General features: G+C 47.8%; 1 protein-coding gene across 7 annotated transcripts in view; it reads right to left on the bottom strand.

The window, feature by feature from the left end:
• ATXN2 (ataxin 2) overlaps nt 1-21,914 on the bottom strand; it is a 139,364-nt gene extending 117,450 nt beyond the window's left edge. For 3 of the 7 annotated variants that reach the window (XM_077462012.1, XM_077462015.1, XM_077462016.1), the window contains exon 1: nt 21,353-21,914. In XM_077462012.1, the coding sequence (XP_077318138.1) occupies nt 21,353-21,447 (95 nt within the window). In that variant the 5' untranslated portion in view covers nt 21,448-21,914. Of the gene's footprint in view, nt 1-17,819; nt 17,845-21,352 lie in introns of those variants that run through there. The other 4 variants (XM_077462011.1, XM_077462014.1, XM_077462018.1 and 1 more) reach the window with 3 other exon arrangements.
• Nucleotides 21,915-22,202: the final 288 nt, after the last annotated feature.

Raw genomic sequence — 22,202 nt, 5'->3', positions numbered from 1 at the left:
GGACAGGCACAACCATGTACCTGTACGTGCCTACCTTCCAGCGGGTGGGAGATCCGATCTGACTCCTTCGCGGTGGCAGTCCATTTCGCTTTAGGAGTGATCCATGGTGAGGGGGCTGCTGTTGATTTCTGGCCACCCCCTCGCGGTCGCTACCTGGCGACTGAGAATCTTCCTCTGCCTGTGTACAGCAAACACAGGTAGGAGGAAGCGATTTCACTCTCCTCCTGGCGGTCTTTTTGACCAGATGGCGAGGAGCGAAGACATCACAGTAAATGCACCAACACTACATCGACACGTAGGCACACATGGGCACACTTTTCACCCCCAGATCACCCCCTGCGCCGGTTAGTTTGCTTTTTATAGCATCAGGGCACCCATCATTTATTACCCAATAAAGGTTTAACCCCCTGATCGCCCGGCGGGTGATATCAATTAGGTTTTAGGGTCAGATGGGGTCTGCATCGCCCCAGGCAGCACCAAGTTAGTGCCAGTACCGCTAACACCCACACGCAAAGCATACACCTCTCTTAGTGGTATAGTATCGGAACAGATCTATATTGGCGTCCCCAGCAGTTTAGGGCGCCAAAAAACGCAGTTAGTGGGATCAGCCCAGATACATGCTAGCACCTGCGTTTTGCCCCTCCGCCCAGCCAAGACCCAGCCCACCTAACTGCAGTATCGATCGATCATGGTCACATACAAAACACAACACACATAACTGCAGCATTCGCAGAGCCAGGCCTGATCCCTGCGATCACTACGTTTTTTTTTTTTTTGGTAGCGTTTTATACAGTTGCTGACAGCCTAAGTGCTTTTTTTACCTGTGAATCTCACTAGTGTACCACTAAATTTAGAGCCCAAAATGGCAAATCGAAGGTACACTAGTGAAGAGGCCTACACGTTTCTGAGCAAGACAGATAGTGAAGAGGAGGTCACTCATCTGTCAGATTCAGGCTCAGAATACGATCCTGTAGAGGACAGCAGCTCCATGACAGATAGCTTTGACGACAAAGGTGAGGGCCCTGCTAAGGTCAGGTGTACCCGATCCCGTTCTTCTGATGTTGTTGAGGTGCAAGGACTGCAGGTCCCTCGTATGGAGCAGAGAGACAGTACTAGCGCCACTATTCCTTCTGGTGAACTGGCAAGCACCAGCGGCCTAGTACACCCTGGACGTACATCCAGCACTGCAGTGACACGTGGTGATGTGGTGAGTCCCATAAGTGCCGTTCAAGCTGGCGAGGTGGCAAGCACAAGCAGTGTCTCACTGCCACCAAGAAGAAGAAGACAAAGGCAGGCCCGTCGTTCCCATAGTGTCCTTCCTGTAGAATTTGTCAATCCTGATGGGGTGCCCACCACTTCTGCAGGACCTGTACTTCCCCCATTCACTGGCCAACCCGGTATTGGTGGAAACAGCTGATTTTATGCCACTTGATTTTTATTCGCTGTTTTTCAAGGAAGATCTCTATAGATCTATTGTTGACCAAATTAATTTATATGCTGGTCCACACATCACTGCTAATCCCCAGTTGCCTTACCTTCCCAGAGATTGGAAACCAATTATGGTTTCCGAATTTAAGACCTTTCTGGGCCTTTCCCTCAACATGGGCATACATAAATTCATGACGTTGCGGATGTATTGGTCTACGCATCCAATTGACCATATGCCTCTCTACCTCCATGTCCAGGAAACAATACGAGCAGATCTTGCGGTTCTTGCACTTCAACGACAATGAACTTTGTCGTCCTTGTGGAGACCCTGAATACGATCGGCTCTACAAAATTCGGCCCCTCATAAACCACTTCAACCAACATTTTGCAGCCTTGTTTATTCCCCATCAAGTTGTCCGCGTTGACGAGTCCCTGATTAAATTTTCTGTGCGCTTGTCTTTCAAACAGTACCTTCCCAGCAAGCGTGCCAGATACGGGTTCAAGCGCTAAGTTTTGTGACAGGGCAACAGGCTATACATGGAGCTTTATGGTTTATGAGGGAAAAGATAGTTACGTAGAGCCGGGATTACTGCCCAGATTACATAGGGAGCGCTGGCAAGATAGTGTGGAACTTGGTGTCACCCTTATTCGGAAAGGGGTACCACTTGTACGTGGACAATTATTACACAAGCGTGCCACTGTTTAGTCATTTGTTTGAACAGCAGATTGGAGCATGTGGCACTGTGCAACCTAATCGCTGGGGCTTTTAGATTCTCGTCTTAGGCTGGGGGAGAGAGCCTTCTTGCAGTGTAATAACTTGCTCGCTATAAAGTGGGAGGGATAATAATAGGATTTTTGTACTCATCATAAAATCCTTTTCTCTGTAAATCACCGACCGACACAGCTCCTCTAACAAAATGGGTTGTCAGGCCTATCACTGGAGATTACTAGACAAATTGTAACACAGCACTTCAGAACTTTTAGTTCCACCCAGGGGGCGGTCCCTAGGCTACATCCCCACAGCCTGCTCTAGCAGAACTCAGTACGTCAACAAGCAGTATAACGTAAAGAGAAAAAGGGAGGGGCAGGTGCTGTGTCGGTCGGTGAATTACAGAGGATTTTCACGGTGAGTACAAAAATCCTATTTTCTCTTATATTCACCAACCGACACAGCTCCTCTCTAACAAAATGGGACGTCCCCAAGCAGTGCCAAACGAGGGGTGGGAAAAACGGCATAAAAACCTTCATCCATCATGGCAAGTGGGAACTAGTGAAACTAAACCCACAAAACACACACACACACACACACACACACACACACACACACACACACACACACACACACACACAACAGTAGTGTGTGGAAAAACACCACCACATAACCGGGTATCCTCAACAGGAGTGATCCCCAATACCGCAACCATCTGCGTAAGTAATGCAACAGTGCATTAACATAACAGTACTGAGTTTTTAATCGAAAAACCAGGAAAAAATAGCAATCGCATGTTGAATTGCAACTACACGGCCGCCTGCAAAATTTTGCGGCTAAAACAGGCATCAGCCGATGCACTGACGTCTACCTTGTAGAACTTACACACCTGAGCGGCAGATGCTTGGTGTCGGAAGGCCCAAGACGTTCCAATTGCCCTTGTGGAGTGGGCCGTGACCGGAAAGGGGAGTAACTGCCCCTTCAAGGCGTAGGCTTGTACTACAAATCGGTCTGATCCACCTGGAAATGGTGGCCGACGAGACGCCATGCCTTTCTTTGGACCAGCCACCAAAACAAAAAGTGAGTGACTTCCAAAAGGGAGCCATGGCAGACAAATACACCTTAGGAGCCCGAACCACATCCAGAGCGTGAAGGGCCACCTTCTTAGGGTGCTTCGGCTTAGAACACAGAGATGGCAATACAATGTCCTCATTAATATGAAAAGCCGAGACCACTTTTAGTAGAAAAGACGGCTGCGGACGGAACACCACCTTAATCTTTGTGGATAACCAGACTTGCAAGACAGGGCCACCAGTTCCGAAACCCTCCTGGCCGATGTGATGGCCACTAAGAAGACCACTTTCTGGGAAGAGTCAACAGGGGAATCTCCCTATTTTCAAATGGCGGTTTTTGAAGCACCGACAACACCAGGTTCAGATCCCAAGGGGGTAACGTGGACGCACCGGAGGGACTACATGTCGTACCCCCTGAACGAAGGTACTCACTAAGGAGTGAGATGCCAGGGGTCACTGAAAAAAGAAGAAAGAAGAAAAGGACGGACAGCGAAGGTTGAAATTTTCCCTTTAAATGGTGCTTTATGCCAATTTCTGGTCTACTCCTTGCTGAAGAAACAACAGGGTCCTGGATATGGAAAAGGAGCGCGGATGCCATCCTTTCTCCTTGCACATGGAGATGTAGGCCTTCCAGGTCCGATGGTATATCTTCCGAGAAGATGTCCGCGCTTTCAACATAGTTGGGATCACCGAGTCCGACAGACCCCGGTTCCTCAACAGCTGGCTCTCAATAGCTATGCCGTTAAAGCCAGCGACCTGACACAGAAGGTCCTCTCGCAGTGGCAGTCACCAGGGATCGTCAGTCATCTGACAGCGGCAGTCGCCAGGGAGCGTCTGCCACCAGGCGCACCAGGTCTGTGTACCAGGGACGCTGAGGCCAATCTGTGGCAACCAGTATCACTGGGATCCCCTCGGCTGCCACTCTGCGAAGCAGACGTGGTAACAGTTTCAGTGGAGGAAAGGCGTAGATCAGCTGGTACTGATCCCACGGAGCCACCAGCGCATCTGACGCGTCGGCCCACGGATCTCTCGTCCTGGACACAAATCTTGGCACCTTTCGATTGATATGGTAGGCCAGCAGATCCACGTCTGGCGTGCCCCACCTCAGGCACAGTAACCTGAACAGCTTCAGATGCAATGCCCAGTCTCCTGGGTCCAGCATCTGTTGACTCAAATAGTCCGCCTGCCAATTCTCCAATCCCAGGATGTAAAAGACCTACAGGGCCGGTATGTGTCGCTCTGCCCACCGAAGTACGTGAGCGACCTCCCGTGCGGTGGCTGAGCTTCGTGTTCCCCCTTGGTGATTGATGTATGCCACCGCCATGGCGTTGTCTGACAATCCTGATCGGACACCCTTGTAGTCTCATCAACCATGTGGAGAGACACAGCCTGATCGCTCTCAATTCGAACAGATTGATCGGCAACTTGGATTTTTCCATCGACCGGAGGCCCTGAGCAGACTGAACCCCCCCATCACTCCACCTCAGCTGGATAGACTGGTGTCCGTTGTGATCACCGTCCATTACAGAGGAAGGAACGATTTCCTGGACTGAAACACCGGGGAACTCAACTACCAGATCAGTGAGTCTCTGACTGACTCAACCTGGATCTGTCGATCCAGGGACAACTGAGATTTGTCCCATTTTGTCAAAATCTCCTTCTGCAGGACTCTGGTGTGGAACTTGGCATAAAGTACTGCCTCAAAGGAGGCTACCATGAGTCCCAGTACTAGCATGCAAAAGCGGAGCGATAACCACTTGCGGTTCAGCAGCAGTTTTACCGCAGATCAGAGACACAGCGCCACACCAGACCCTCACAGGCACCTTCTGGGAGCTTAACACACAGGAAACCGCTAGCCAGCCAGCCCCCCCATCTGAGGTGAGAGCCCACAGAGATGCACCAAGGGACCGCACCGTTGGGCAGAGCTAAGAGTTCTGAGGTTGTATTACAACTATGCCTAGTATTCGCCTAGTGATAAGGCTAACAACCCATTTGTTACAGATAGGAGCTATGTCGGTCGGTGAATACAAGAGAAAGTTTATATTTTGACAAGTTGCGGGAAAAAAAAAAATTATATATATATATATATATATATATATATATATATATATATATATATATATATATATATATATATATTTTATTTATTTTTTTTGCACAAAGTTGTCACTAAATGATATATTGCTCAAACATGCCATGGGCATATGTGAAATTACACCCCAAAATACATTCTGTTGCTTCTCCCGAGTATGGGGATACCACATGCGAGACATTTTGGGAGCCTAGCCGTGTACGGGACCCCAAAAACCAAGCACAGTCTTCAGGCTAAGGGTGTACATTTTTTATTTTACTCACTGCCAATCACAGTTTCGGAGGCATGGAATGTCCAGATGGCACCCTCCCCCCCCTAAATGACCCCATTTTGGAAAGTAGACACCCTAAGCTATTTGCTAAGAGGTATGGTGAGTGTTTTGCAGATCGCTTTTTGTCACAATGTTTTGAAAATTGAAAAAAAAAAAAAAAAAAAATTATGTTTTTTTCTTTACTTCATTTTCAAAAACAAATGAGAGCTGTAAAATACTCACCATGACTCTCAGAAAATAGCTTGGGATGTCTACTTATACTTAAAAAAATAAATAAATAAAAAAAAAAAAACACCACACAAACCTTCTGCCTTTACATCTCCTTTAACTAGTAAGCAACAAAAGTGTCAAAAAGTTTTAGGCCTCTTTCACACGGGGCGGATCAGTAAAGATCCGCCCCGTGATGATCCGCTCGCTCAGCGGGGATCGCTCCGTTGTCCCCGCTGAGCCGGCTGCGGACAGGGCGGTCTCCGCACACTGTGCGGGGACCGCCCTGTCAGCTCTCCGCTCTCCTCTATGGGGATCGGACGAGCACGGACCGCGTGTCCGTGTTCATCCGATCCGCTCTGCAGACGGATAGAAAAATAGGATTTTCCTCCGTCTGCAGAATCGGACATTTGCGGAGGCGGACAATAGCGGGTGTCTGCGGATGCTCATCCGCAGACACCCGCTATCGCACAGGGATGAATCTATGGCACGTATTTCATCCGCAAACGGATGGATGAAATATGGACATACCATCCGCATGTGTGAAAGGGGCCTTAGGGTCCTTTCACACGGGGCGGATCAGTGCTGATCCGCCCCGCGGATATCCGTTTGCTCGGCGGGGATCATTCCGTCGATCCCTGCTGAGCAGGAAGATGACAGTCTGTCTCTGCACACTGTGCAGAGAGGGACCTGTCACATCGCCGCTCTCCCCTATGGGAGATCGGATGACGACGGACCGCAGTGTCCGTCGTCACCCAATCCGATGACGGATGGATAAATAGCTTTTTCCTCCGCCACACTTTTTCAGATCGGAGCGGGTCGGATGTCAGCGGGCTTGTCACCGCTGACATCCGACGCTCCATAGAGGTCTATGAAGCATCCGTCCAGGTCCGCCTGAAAAACTGACAGGGGGGCCTGAACAGATAGTCAGTGTGAAAGGGGCCTAAGTCTTTACGTGGTTAAAACTGCCCTCATTTACAGACCGAATTTCATCCATTTGATCTAAAAAGATAGTTTCTTTTTAGCTCAGCACTGAGCAATGTTGTGATAAACTTGGCAGGCTACAAAATGTTTAGCTGCCAGCGATGCGGGCGCACGAAGCCTCGCTCCTCTCCGCGGCACTGGCATTGTAACTGTGGACTTCACAGCCGGACGCGCACTGCACATGCATGAGCCACGCGTTGTGTCCAGGCAATCTTCTAGGACCTATGACATGTCCCAGAAGATTGCAGGGGGGGAGGTGAACTTCCTTCCGGCGCCAGAGGAGGAAGTGGGAGATGGGTGCCTGTCAAAATTAACTGGGTACCCACTCGAAAAAAATGACATGCCAAATGTGGCTTGTCGGGGGGGTAACCAGTACTTAAAGCAGAAGTTGAATTTTTGGGTGGAACGCTGCTTTAAGATCGTGAGAGCGGTTGAATGAAGATGGTGATTTTTTTTTTATGACAAATCGTGCAGCTCTACAATAGGATGTTAGAAATATTTGCAAGGCAGTGTGCTTTAGCACATAGAGAATGATATATTTATACATGTTGTTCAGTGGTTCCAACTCCTTGTGACCTAATGGACCATAGCACACCAGGATTTTCTGTCCCAAACTGCCTCCCAGATCTTGCTTAACTAAATGTTAATTGTTTAGATGATGCTATCCATCTTGTTTTCTGTCGTCCTCTTCTTTTTCCTTCCAAGGTTCCCAGCATCAGGGTCTTTTCCAATGAGTTCTCTCCTCATATAAGGTGGCCAAAGTATTAGGCTGCATTCACACCTGAGCGTAGCGTTTTCAAGCGTTTTTTTACCGCGATTCGCCGCGAATTTCTGCAGGGCAAAAGGTCACCAATGTTAAAAGAAGAAAAACGCCCAAATCAGCCCGATTCGCGTGACAAAAAAGGGTCCGGAACTTGTTTGAGCTTCAGGCGTAGGGCTTCAGGCATTTTGGAGTGGAGATGTGAACCATCTCCATTGAGAATAATGGATTTTTTCCCCTCCAGCGTTTTGTAGCTTCAGGCGTCAAGCTACAAAACGCTCAGGTGTGAATGGGGTCTGAGGCCTCATGCACGCTGGACATTAAAATAAACGGTATAACGCCTGTAGCTTTGCAGTGAGTTTTTCAACATTTTTACAATAGTGTTTTTTTTCCCTTTTCATTTAATAAAGTAGGTGTGGCGCTGTTCTATGATAAAAGCATAAAATATAAAGTGACTAGTGCTATAAATAGTATGAATATAATTATGGTACCTCTGGATTAATTAGAAATATTGCTGTTTTAATATGTTGATGCCAATACAGTTGATCGTATGAAGTACTATAGGGGGTTAGTTAAAACTCCTACTAATGTGTTTAGTGGTGCTTGTTAATAAAATAGTGCATGACACACTTAATTGGTATGTGCAAATTAACACCCACATTAAGCATAGAGTCCACACTTAAAACTTGTTATAAAATGTTGTTCTTAAAACTTATTTAACCACTTGCCGACCTGCACACGCCGATGTACGTCAGCAGAAGGGTCCGGCCAGGAAAATGGGCATACAGGCATGTCCCTTTAAATTTGCAGAGGTGCCATCGCATGCGCACCGCCAGTGGAACCTCTGAGTCCGATCGCGGGTCCTGGACTCAATCGCCGCCGAGATACCTGCAAATCCCCTCATAGGGATGAAGAACGGGGGGATGCTAATGTAAACAAGCATCTCCCCGTTCTGCCTAGTGTCACTGATCTCTGCTCTGTGTGATCGGAGCAGAGATCAGTGACGTGTCATACACAGCCACACCACCGTTAGAAACACCCCTAGGACACACTTAACCCCTACACTGCCAGTGTCATTTACACAGGAATCAGTGCATTGGCATAGCATTGAGTGCTGTATAAATGACAATGGACCCAAAAATGTGTCAAAATAGTCCGATGTGTCCGCCATAATGTCACGATATAGAGATATATATATATATATATATATATATATATATATATGTCAAAAAACGCTGATCACCGCCATTACTAGTAAAAAATAAATAAAAATGCCATAAAACTATCCCCTATTTTGTAGATGCTACAACTTGCGCAAACCAATTGCTTTTTGCGATTTTGACCAAAAATATGTAGAATACTTATCGGCCTAAACTGAGGGAACATTTTTTTTTATAGAGTATATTTTTGGGGGATATAGCAAAATGTAAAAAATTATACGTTTAAAAAAAAAAAAAAAAAAAAAAAAAAAAAACGTTGGTATTTTTTTGTTTATAGCGCAAAAAACGCAGGGGTGATCAAATACCACCAAAAGAAAGCTCTATTTGTAGGTGGGGGGGGGGAAATAAAAAAAGGATGTCAAATTGTTTGGGAGCCACTTCGCACGACCGCGCAATTCTCAGTTAAAGCCACGCAGTGCCAAATCGCTAAAAGTACTCTGGTCTTTGGCCTGCAAAATGGTCCAGGGCTTTAAGTGGTTAAACTTCGTGCAGTTATGAAACAGTGATAAAGTGATAGGTGCTCAATAATAAAGGGTTCAGTGCTGGTTATCCACAAATAAAACTGTTGTATCTGCTCTTAATAAAGTGCTTGCAGTGCAGGTGACAAATCAGTGCTCTTATTCAGAGTGCACTCGCCGGATACTTTTACCCCACCTGGGGTACTAAGCAGCCACAGTATTTGCCACTGTGTAGCACTCTGGGCAATGGGTCCTTATTTGTGGTATTGGCATTCCTCCGTAAATTAGTATGTAAGGAAGAGAAGGGTGCCCATAGCGCATTACCGCTTATAAAAAAAAAAACAATCCAGAAAGTGTTGAGATATACTCACATTTCATTAACCCCTTCCCACCGAGCGTACGTAGATGTGCATACTCTGCTTTCGGGGGCTATACTGGGATGATGCCCGCAGCTGCAGGCATCATCCCAGTACTGTTGTTTAGAGCGGGCGACCGGCTTTCCGAGGATAACCGATGTGGCTAAAAGCCACTCGGTTGTTATCCCGGAGGAGCAGAAGGGGATGCCCCCCACCTCCCACCGCTCTTCTCGGGCCTCCCGGTGGCACGGGAGAGCCGATCGACAAGACAAAGTGGAGCAAAGCCGGAAACGGTTTTGTTCCAGTCTCCTTGATGTAAACACGGAAGCGACAGCACAACGTCACTTCCTGTTTACACAGCTGCCAACGGCGCCGGGTTTTAAAAAGACGTATAGCATTCAGATGCACCGTTTTTGGTGATCTGAATACTTTGAATTGCAAAGGAGGGATTTGGGGTCTTTTAGACCCTCGATCCCTCAAAAAAAAAAAATAAATAAATAAAAAGAAGGAGTACCTGCCATCACCTATTACTCTAACAATTCTCCCTGTGTCTGCGTGGGTTTCTTCCGGGTACTCCGGTTTCCTCCCACACTCCAAAGACATGCAGGTAGGTTAATTGGCTTCTGTCCCAAATTGGCCCTAGTATATGAATGGGGACCTTGGATTGTGAGTGTGCAATGTACAGGGATAGGGACAATTGTAGACACTCACTCAGGTTAAACTGGATGGACTGGTGTCTTTATTCAACCTAACTATGTAACTATGCAAGGGATGTTTACATTCCTTGCGACAGCAATAAAAGTGACCAAAAAATTTTTTTTTTAAAACACAATTTCACAATATAAAAAAAAAAAAAAAAAAAAAAAAAATTCTTCAAACCACCCCGGTCACCTCAAGCTCGCGCAGCAAAGAAAACGCATACGGAAGTCATGCCCATATATGTAAACGGTGTTCAAATCACTCATGTGTGGTATCACCACGATAATCAGAGCAAGAGCAATAGACCTCCTCTAACTCGGTAAAGGAAAAAAAATAATGTATATAATATATATATATAAATTTATGACGCAAAATGGTCCTTTTATGGTTCAATATACTTCAACGGAGAAGCTGCAGAAAACCCTGTAATGTGTTTTTCCAGCAATTTGTGTTTTTCCAGCAATTTGTGTTTTTTTTTTTTTTTATCTGCCCAACAAATTGGCCAAAAAATAAAAAAAATAAAAAAATAAAAAAAACGCACAGCAAAAAGCCCTGCAGAAACATTCAAAAGCAAACTGCATAGGTGTGTACCAAGCCTTATGCTGGGCACACGGATCCATTTTCAGACAAAAAAAATAAATCTTTGTACATTTGCCGAATGAATGTTGTTGAAATTTCTGAAGGAAAGCCACATACATTCTCTGAAAATTCCTTTGACCAAGAAGTTTTCTATTACTTCCAAATTTTCCAATCGCTGTGGTTGAAAATGAACGTCGATTTGACCCCACTGATTAGAAATGGGTATATGTATTTGACAGGTACCCATCCCAACTCCAAAGAGATCTCGCCCCAACAAGATAGCTCGTAAGTTCAGCCGCCCTCCTCCTTCCCCCGCCACCGAGCCATTTAGAAACCACAGCACGATTCGTGCATGTGCAGTAGGGAACCACTGTGTGTCCCTTACCAAGAATGGCAGCAGCAGTACCCGAGAGCCAATGGAGACAGACATCACTGGATTACAGGACAGGTAAGTGTCCCAATATTAAGTCACCAGCTACAGTATATGTATGTGTAGCTGCTGACTTAATTTTTTACCGGGGGAGTGTTACTCCGCTTTAAAAACACAGATCTTAAAAAAGGAGTGCTGAAAATCACTTTAAAAACAAGCTGCTAGCAGGCTTTAGCATTACTTGAAAGCCCACTGAAGCCAAGATGTGTCATTGTGTTCAATCCTAATGAGCTTTTTTTTTTTCTCCTGGCCAAAGCTGCCGGTTCTGAACCCAGAAGTGCTCAGAACAGAGGGAAAATTTAAAACCCAAAATATCGGACGAGTGCCTTGAGAATTGCTACTAAATCCCTTAAACCAGATATTGATGCATTAGTTTACCAAAAAGATAGTGTCGCATACACTCGTTTTATGTTGCTCTTTTACAATAAAAAAAAAAAAAAAAAAACACAATAATGAAGTTATTACTCAGATAGGTACATTATCTTTATCGGTGATTATTAACTTGTGATGTGGGGCCGTTGACATTTTTCATAGTATCCTCCTCCTGTACCCACGTGGCGCTCGCTTCAGTCTGTGCCAATCTCCGTCAGCGGTGCAGCAGGCAGCAGAGATGACATCTCTCTGTCCACCTCGCATCAGCATCATACAGCAGAGCCACGAAGGCTGCTCTTAACAGAGCTGCAGCCCCAGGCAAGCACAGTGATAGTTACATCATCTCATCGCCCGCATGTGGAAGTTTACCCACTTGGATGCCATTGGGGAGAGGCTGCCAGGTGTAGTGTAAGTAGTGACATCATCTGGGTGGCAGGTGAGTGATGTACAGAATATTGGCACCTATATAAGGGGTCCATATAGTGAACTTGGTGTTGAGTTGAGTTATTCTCTTTAAAGGTCAACCCAGAAGACACTGGGGCACTCTTTACGTCTAGAGGAAAAGATTTCATCTTCAAATATGGAAAGGTTTCTTCACAGTTAGAGCTGTGAAAATGTGGAATAGACTCCCGTCAGAGGTGGTTCTGGCCAGCTCAGTAGATTGCTTTAAGAAAGGCCTGGATACTTTCCTGAACGTACATAATATAACTGGGAGCTATCATTTATAGGTAAAGTTGATCCTGGGAAAATCCGATTGCCTCTCGGGGGGATCGGGAAGGAATTTTTTCACCTGCTTTAGCAAATTGGAGCATGCTCTGCTTGGGTTTTTTGCCTTCCTCTGGATCAACTGTGGGTATAGAATTCGGTATTTTGGATTGTACGATATTTTTTTATTTTATTTATTGTTTTTAAGGTTGAACTGGATGGACTTGTGTCTTTTTTCAACCTAACTATGTAACCTATCAGCCCTTTTTTTAATTTTTTATTATTTTTAAATAAATAAAATCAGTTGACTCCTAGAATGTTAGTGTATTTTATGTGTGATACAAGACTATTTCTGTTCCCCCAAAGAGTCCCATTGAAGGTCAAAAGGTTGGACACCCCCGATTTAGATGTTCTCTGCAAAGCGAACCACAAATAACTTTTCAGAAAATGCTCTAAAAAGTGAACTGAAAATAAACCACTAATAGAGAAAGAGTTACATTTTCTGTCAATCAGTAGAGATCGTGTACAGCAGCAATGATTAGAAACAGACAATGCAGCCTGCTTTTTATCCTCGCTTCCCACGGTGTAAATACAAAAACAAAATAAAACACACAGTTACCTCTATATACCAATATGACCATCTCTCACATTAAAACAATAGCAAGAAAGGCCAACTCTGACAGGCATGTTACTTTTACTGAAGGAACGCCTAAAGCCCCGTACACACGAGAGGACCGACAGAGTTCCGACAGAGTTCCGACAGAGTTCCGACAGAGTTCCGACAGAGTTCTGATGGACTTTTCGACTGAGCGGACTTGGCCACACACAATCACACTAAACTCCGACGGATTTGAACGTGATGACGTACGACTGGACTCGAATAAGGAAGTTCATAGCCAGTAGCCAATAGCTGCCCTAGCGTCGGTTTTAGTCCGTCGGAATAGCATACACACGAGCAAATTTTTCGAAGGGACCGGGTCTGGCGGAGTTCCGTCGGAAAAATTTGAAGCATGTTCCATATTCTAAAGTCCGTCAGACTTTGGTGAATCAAAAGTCCGTTGCAGCCCACACACGATCGAATAGTCTGACGGAATCAGTCCGTCGGACTTTGGATGTTGAAAAGTCCGCTCGTGTGTACGCGGCATAAGACAGCTTTCACACTAAGCCGCCCATAGCGTCTGTGTTTTACCACCGGATTTGCAGTGCATTTCAGCCGCTAGTGGGCCGCTTTTACCCTCGTTAGCAGCCGAGAAAGGGTTAAAATCCCCCGCAATAGCGCGTTTTGCTGGCGACAATGCAGCTCTGCCCCACTGATTTCAATGGGGAGCAGCAGTGGAGGAGCAGTAAACACACCGCTCCAAAGAAGCTGCTGGCAGGACTTTTCCTGACACCCTCGGGCTTTTACACTGGAGTGAATGGAGCAGCACTTTGAGGGCGGATTGCAGGCACTATTTCTAGCGCTATGGCGCCTGCAAAATGCCCTCAGTGTGAAAGGGGTCTAACTTTTTTTGTTTGTTTTTTTTAAACACAGGAGCAAGGCACAGCAATAGGTTAACTTTAATACTGGCCCCACCTGAAGTCCACACATGCCTTCCCATCTCTCCTGCAGTTTAATTTAGCCAACAGAGCTGCACAATTAATCTTCAAGCTGGATTAGCTAGATTTTCTGGATTTCCCCGTCGGAACCAACGTGGAACGCAAATGGCAGCGATATCAGACCTGACGTCAGTCAGCAGAGAGCATAGTGCCCAGCCTGGACTGTGCCCCTTTGAGAAAAGCATCCACCCATTATAAATAACCAGCCCCGAGCATTCTGTTGATTGTGTTCAATGTATAACCATACATCATCCGCCCCTTGCTGTCTTTATAACCGTACAACCGCCCCTTTGAGAAAAGCCTCCGCCCCTTGCTGTATTAAATGAATAACCAGCCCCAAGCATTGGGAGCTAGCGGTGTGTTGATTGAGCATGCGCCGTCTACAGCTGATTTTTCTTTTTTTAAATTAACCATTTTAAAGAATTGTGAGAGAATTGTGATCTTTATTCCAAGCAAAAGAATCAGGATTCTAATTTTTCCCATAATCGTGTAGCTCTACCACATATTCCGCAAGCTACAACTTGGAGCTTACAAGAGCTGAGCACTCTCTTGGTCACCACAATATGCTAGCTTCCTGAACAGCCAATCACCAGATCTGGGACAAAAGTACAGTGCCTTGCAAAAGTATAAACCCCCTTGGCTTTTTACCAATTTTGTTACATTACAGCCTTCAGTTCAATGTTTTTAATCTGAATTGTATGTGATGGATCAGAACACAATAGTCTAAATTGGTGAAGTGACATTAGAAAAATATATACATAAAACTACTTTTCAGAAATAAAAAAAAAAAAAAAAAAAATTGATAACTGGTATGTATGTATTCACCACCTTTGTTATGAAGCCCATAAAAAGCTCTGGTGCAACCAATTACCTTCAGAAGTCACATAATTAGTGAAATGTCGTCCACCTGTGTGCAATCTAAATGTCACATGATCTGTCATTACATATACACACCTTTTTCAAAGGCCCCAGAGGCTGCAACACCTAAGCAAGAGGCACCACTAACCAAACACTGCTATGAAGACCAAGGAACTCTCCAAACAAGTAAGAGACAATGTTGTTGAGAAGTACAAATCAGGGTTGGGTTATAAAATATATATATATATATATATATATATATATATATATATGCAAATCTTTGATGATCCCTAGGAGGGCCATCAAATCTATCATAACCAAATGGAAAGAACATGGCACAACAGCAAACCTGCCAAGAGACGGCCACACACCAAAACTCACAGACCGGGCAGGGAGGACATTAATCAGAGAGGGAGCACAGAGACCTAAGGTAACCCTGGAGGAGATGCAGAGTTTCACAGCAGTGACTGGAGTATCTGTACATAGGACAACAATAAGCCGTACGCTCCATAGAGTTGGACTTTATGGCAGAGTGGCCAGAAGAAAGCCATTACTTTCAACAAAAAACAATGGCTTTTTTTTTTTTTGCGAAAAAGGCATGTGGGAGACTCCTAAAATGTATGTAGGAAGGTGCTCTGTTCTGATGACACTAAAATGTAACTTTTTGGCCAAAGAAAACGCTATCTCTGGCACAAACCCAACACATCACCCAAAGAACACCATCCAAAACTGCAAAACCTGTACCACTCCATGTGCGATTTGGGGCTAGGACAGAGGTTCACCTTCTAGCAGGTCAATGACCCCAAACACACTGCTAAAGCAACACCTGAGTGGTTTAAGGGGGAACATGCAAATGTGTTGGAATGGCCTAGTCAAAGCCCAGACCTCAATCCAATAGAAAATCTGTGATCAGACTTAAAGATTGCTGTTCACAAGCGCAAACCATCCAACTTGAAAGAGCTGGAGCAGTTTTGCAAGGAGGAATGGGCAAAAATCCCAGTGGCAAGATGTGGCAAGCTCAGAGACTTAGCCAAATCGACTTGGAGCTGTGATAGCCGCAAAAGGTTGCTCTACAAAGTATTGCCTTTGGGGGGTTAATAGTTATGCACTAGGGATGCACCGAAATTTCGGCCGCCGAAACATATCGGCCGAAAATGCCCTTTTCGGCAATTTGCCGCAAGGAAAAAACGGCCGATAATTGAGCCGAAAATGGGGCGGGGCCTGGGGGCGGAACGGCGCGCGACGGGGAACACACAGCTATTGAAATTAAAGCTGTGATGTTCCCGGCGCTCTATTCAACCAGACGGCTCTCTTCACTGCAGAGGGGCATAACTGGCTGAATCACTGGGGGGGGGGGGGGCATCGCTGGCTGAATCACTGGGGGGGGGGCATCGCTGGCTGAATCACTGGGGGGGGGGGGCATCGCTGGCTGCACTTATCTCCTGTACCATGTCGCCAGTCTCTGACCCCCCCCCTCCTGTACCATGTCGCCAGTCTCTGACCCCCCCCCCCCCTCCTGTACCATGTCGCCAGTCTCTGACCCCCCCCCCTCCTGTACCATGTCGCCAGTCTCTGACCCCCCCCCCCTCCTGTACCATGTCGCCAGTCTCTGACCCCCCCCCCCTCCTGTACCATGTCGCCAGTCTCTGACCCCCCCCTCCTGTACCATGTCGCCAGTCTCTGACCCCCCCCCCTCCTGTACCGTGTCGCCAGTCTCTGACCCCCCCCCCCCTCCTGTACCGTGTCGCCAGTCTCTGACCCCCCCCCCCCTCCTGTACCATGTCGCCAGTCTCTGACCCCCCCCCCCCTCCTGTACCATGTCGCCAGTCTCTGACCCCCCCCCCTCCTGTACCATGTCGCCAGTCTCTGACCCCCCCCCCTCCTGTACCATGTCGCCAGTCTCTGACCCCCCCCCCTCCTGTACCATGTCGCCAGTCTCTGACCCCCCCCCCCTCCTGTACCATGTCGCCAGTCTCTGACCCCCCCCCCTCCTGTACCATGTCGCCAGTCTCTGACCCCCCCCCCCTCCTGTACCATGTCGCCAGTCTCTGACCCCCCCCCCCCCCTCCTGTACCATGTCGCCAGTCTCTGACCCCCCCCCCCCTCCTGTACCATGTCGCCAGTCTCTGACCCCCCCCTCCTGTACCATGTCGCCAGTCTGACCCCCCCCTCCTGTACCATGTCGCCAGTCTCTGACCCCCCCCTCCTGTACCATGTCGCCAGTCTCTGACCCCCCCCTCCTGTACCATGTCGCCAGTCTCTGACCCCCCCCTCCTGTACCATGTCGCCAGTCTCTGACCCCCCCCCCTCCTGTACCATGTCGCCAGTCTCTGACCCCCCCCCCTCCTGTACCATGTCGCCAGTCTCTGACCCCCCCCCCTCCTGTACCATGTCGCCAGTCTCTGACCCCCCCCCCCCCTCCTGTACCATGTCGCCAGTCTCTGACCCCCCCCCCCCCTCCTGTACCATGTCGCCAGTCTCTGACCCCCCCCCCCTCCTGTACCATGTCGCCAGTCTCTGACCCCCCCCCCCCTCCTGTACCATGTCGCCAGTCTCTGACCCCCCTCCTGTACCATGTCGCCAGTCTCTGACCACTTCCTGTACCATGTCCCCAGTCTCTGACCACCTCCTGTATAAAAATATTTTTTAAAAACAGTCATTTTCGGTATCGTGCTGTTTCGGTATCGGTTTCGGTTTTCGGCCTAGTGTATTTTTCATTTTCGGTATTGGTTTTCGGCACCAAAAAACCCATTTTGTGCATCCCTATTATGCACATTGACTTTTTCTGTTATTTTTGTCCTATTTGTTGTTTGCTTCACAATAATAACAAAAAAAATCTCGTTGTGGGTATGTTCTGTAAATTAAATGATGCAAGTCCTCAAACAAGGATGTTAGGTTAATTCCAGGTTGTGAGGCAACAAAACACAAAAATGAAAAGGGGGTGAATACTTTTGCAAGGCACTGCAAGTCACATGGCTTAACCATACAGAGAGACAGTAAAAGATCACATGCTCATCCTTACCATGACATGTCCAGTATTTGTGTTCACTCCCAGCATCTGACTAGATCCACAAGGTAGCAAAGGGAGGTCAGTAAGGGCTCCTGGTGGGACCAGCATTAAAAGGAGGGGAAAAAAAAAAAAGCTACTGCTTCTCTATGTACAGGCTGCAGGTTTGCTTTTAAACAGACTCTTAGGCATTGCAATTTATGTATGAGCCATGCCTGTGGTATCCCAAGGGTAGCTGGAAATCACTATAATAGTCCCCACTAGCTTCCGGGTCTGGTGCCGAGGGGCTGCCCTGCTGCTTGGTAAACATAGGTTGCTCAAGAATGAGCGTCACTGAGGGATCATTCTGTATTTTCAATGCAAAGCGTTCTGATTGGACAAGGCGGAGAGGATGGTTGACAAGGCAAGGACCCCTACCTCATCTAGAGAACACATTGTATTAAACTGATGAAATGCAAAGTGTTCCTTGAATAGCAATTGAGCCACTCCACTCCCCTCCCCTCCTTCTGTCCAATCACAGACAACTTTGTGTTATGTGAACTCATTCACAAAACTCAAAGGCTGCTGTGAATGGGCAGCATAGAGGAGGGGTAAGCAAAGATGCTCTCAGTGAGATGGCAGAGTCTCTCCTGTCAGAGCTCCAAAAGTGTAGTGCTAGCTGTTTTCCCAGAGCTCCATAAAACAGACTCTGGAATTCACCTAGTTCCTTCCGGGAGATGGGCAGGGGCCCGGTCTTCCTCCGCCGCACGACCAAGTAGAAAGCGCAGCAGCAGCACACTTCCCACATGCACAGTAGGGAACCGGCTGCGAGGCCGAAAGGCTTCACTACCAGGTTCCCTTAGCCGATCCGAAGGTCGGCTGCGGTGCCGACGTTGCAGACTCCCTGGACAGGCAAGTGTTCATACATTAAAAAAGTCAGCATCTACAGTATTTTTAACTGCTGACTTAATTTTGTTTTTTGTGAGGGTGCTGGACCTCCTCTTTAAAGTGTTACTAAACCTACAACAGTAAAATCAGTCTATATATGCAGTAAAACAAAAAAGAGGGGGGGGGGGGGAGAGCACGTTCCCGGGTCCAGCATTTGCGTCCACAGACACGAATGCTGGATTTGGATGCAGCTGTAGGGAGGCTTATGCCGTTGCGGCACGTGCCGGGCAGACTTGATTTCCGCCGGCAACCCGTGATCGCCTAGTACAGAGGCAGAATGGGGATCTGCTTTTGGAAATAAGGCAGAGCCCCATTCTGACAGGGGACATGACAGATCTACAGTTCCCAGTCATCGGGAACAGTGATCTCTGTCCTGTCCCTGGCAGCCTATCCCCCCCTACAGTTAGAACGCACTGAGGGAACACAGTTAACCCCTTGATACCTAGTGTTGACCTCTGCCAGTGTCATTTTTACACTGTTCAGTGTATTTTTATAGCCTTTGTTTATAGCGCAAAAAATAAAAAATGCAGAGGGGATCAAATGCCGCTAAAAGAAAGCTCTGTTTGTGGGCGGGACATCAATTTTGTTTGGGTACAGCGTTGCATGACCAAGCAACTGTCAGTTAAAGCGACGCAGGGGCAAATTCTTCTGGTCCTTAAAGTGGTTGTATAGTCAAAATGTTAACTTTTACCTACAGGCGGCTTACCTGTAAGTAAAAATGATATCTCCTAAACCTGTATGGTTTAGGAGATAATCCCCCTCGCAATGAGCTGCTGACTTCAGCGGCGCATGCACACAGGGGATTCTCAGCTGAAAGCCCAGCAGACTCCAGACTTTGCGGGAAAGAAGTCTCTCGAGCGCATGCGCAGGAGTGACGACATTGCAGATCCAGCCACTCACAGCGCTGGAGCTGCGATACCCGGAAGACACGCCGGGCAATGTCAGCTCCCTCGGCGTGGACTAGGTGAGTTACTGACGCCTTGTTCTAAGGTAAGTATTTCATAATGAGCTAGTATGCGGTGCATACTAGCTCATTATGCCTTTTGCTGTGTGTGAGAGATTATAAATGGCTGACCTTCATGAAAATACTGGCTTCATGGCTTGAATATGATGGCTCAGACCTGTAATAAACAAAGTAATTCATAACCATGTTCCAGGTCAGTGATCTTTGAAAGTATTTAAACCGGAAGGTCATTATGGCATCCAGGCAACAAGCAATTTCAGTAGGTGTAGTCAGTAATTAAAATTTATGGGAACTTCTCTTAAAGGCAAAAACTGGTCATTGCTCAAGGATCCCCCAGCAACCATTGGAGGAACCCTAGTTTAAAAACCCTGTCCTATAGGAAAAAATATATAAATGCACTTTTTAGCAAAAAACAAACAAAACCAAAACACTTTTTCCTCTTTGAATCACTTAACACGCCTGGCAACCTAAATTAAGCCAAAAGACACATTGTGAACAGATTGAAAGCAAAACTCATTTGAACACAGGTTACTATTTTGTGAAATAAAACATTTCCTGTTCCTCATATGCCTCAGAAATTCCAACAGCAGCTAATCAATTATAAAGGGGGTCACACCCTGCAATCACACCCCCATACCATTTCACAACATTGGGACTCATCTAGATTGGGACAAAGAAGTAAAAACAAAACACAGACTGATCACAGGTGAATATCCCCCTATGCACACCTATACAATCTGTCCCAATAGTAGCAGACCTGTCTGACATGTTTCAGTCACCCTGCAGCACTAGTAATACAGGTCACAGACAGACCATCAATGAACAGATCATTACAGAGGAGCAATGTTGGCGGTGACCCCCGGCCTCCGGAGCGTCACTGCAGGCTGCGGCACCGGCAGATCCGGCCTGTGAGCGGCAATGGGGTGACTCCGGGTGTCGGGCACGCCGCACTATTACCCGCCTGGATGTCAGCAGAGCCCCGTTAGACGGATACAGAATAAAGGCTATATAACTGGGGGGGTGCTGGGATTGGAGGATTTCAGGAAGCAACACCTAGAATAATGCGCAGCCGGCAAAACCGCCCTGTCTGCCATTGGTGAGCACTGCGGATTAACCCGTGCAACGCCGCCACACACTGCTGTCACATGTGCGGCATGGAATGACACCAGCAGCAGCTTCCCCCTCCCTCTCCAACACATGACTACAACCTATGTCTCCCCACCCGGGCCCTGTCCGTCCTTTACTGTGACATGCACACCCCACACTACAACCCGGCGTCACATCACCAATGTCACCCCCGGGCACCATGTACACCGCACTGCTCCCCGAAACGACAAGCACCCGGTGGGGGAAATCACAGGGCGGAAACTGTGCCCGATGTCACCCGAAATCTATCCCATCTGGTGACCCGATCACTGAATAGGGGTGACCCGGTACAGTGATCGGCCTCCAGGGACCGCAGCCCATAGCGAGTGACTGTCCCTTGCAGTGCAGTCAGGCCGGATTGGCTGACAGGTCGGTCCGAGGCCTCCTCCTCCCTGCTGGGCCTGGGATGAAGGTGAGGCCTGCAGAGAGCCCCGCGGCCTAGTGCCCCGACCCTCCCACACCCGCAACGCCCTTCACTAATAATACCACCACCATGGTAGACATCACCCACCTGCCCATGTTCTGCCTGCCTCCTCCACCTCCGGGTGCCGGCACACTACTCCCTCCGCCGGGCTTCCTATTATTACCGCTCTGCTTCATGGACATGATGACGGCGGTCCCATAAACCACCAGCGGGGTCCGCAGCAGCTGACAAGCCCGACAGACAGAGCGGAAAGCGGCGGCGTGCCCTCTTCTTCTTCCTCCTCCTCCGGGTTAGGATAGCAGTCTGTGGGAACACAATACACTCGGGGCCTAGCGAAGGCGTCAGGCCAGGGGCTGCAGCTGGAGGCCTCGCCGGCTGCTGTGAGGGGAGAGTGGAGCCAGGGAAGAAGCTTCCACGGTTGCCACAGGCGAACAAGACCAAAACAGTCTGAGGAGGAGAACGGGCCCGCGGAGGAATACGGGGACGGGCGCCGTTACTATATCCGCCGACACCGACTCCGAGACCTGAGCGCCCGGGGGAGCCGCTCAAAACGCAGCCTAAAAACAGTCCGTGGCGCCGCTGACCAAAACTGGGGGCCGCCAGACCGTGGGAGCAAGTGTAGGTGAAAGGGGAGGTGTCGGGGCAGGGACTATTTACGGGAAGTCGGAAGGATACCTGAGCGGAGGGAAGCGGGGAGTAGACTGAGAGCACGTGAGCCGGTCTGTGCTGCTGTGGAGTGGATGGAAGCCGTGTGGGGAGAGGGCTGGGGAGGGAGCGAGCACTATGTGTATGAGAATGGGGGAGACAGTCACCTCAGGAGCACATGTACTCTCTATGTACACTGTATACTGCCTAATGCTGGATATAGTCCTAGAACACCATGGAGTGCAATGTGTATACATGTGCCTCATAGCACTCCTAGGTCTCTCCTACCAGT

The sequence above is a fragment of the Lithobates pipiens genome, unplaced genomic scaffold, assembly GCF_037356315.1.
Source record: "Lithobates pipiens isolate NorthernLeopardFrog02 unplaced genomic scaffold, aLitPip1_a1.2 Scaffold_3, whole genome shotgun sequence".
Lineage (NCBI taxonomy): Eukaryota > Metazoa > Chordata > Amphibia > Anura > Ranidae > Lithobates > Lithobates pipiens.
Note: the sequence above shows the minus strand (reverse complement) of the source record. Positions and strands in the feature narration are given on the sequence as shown.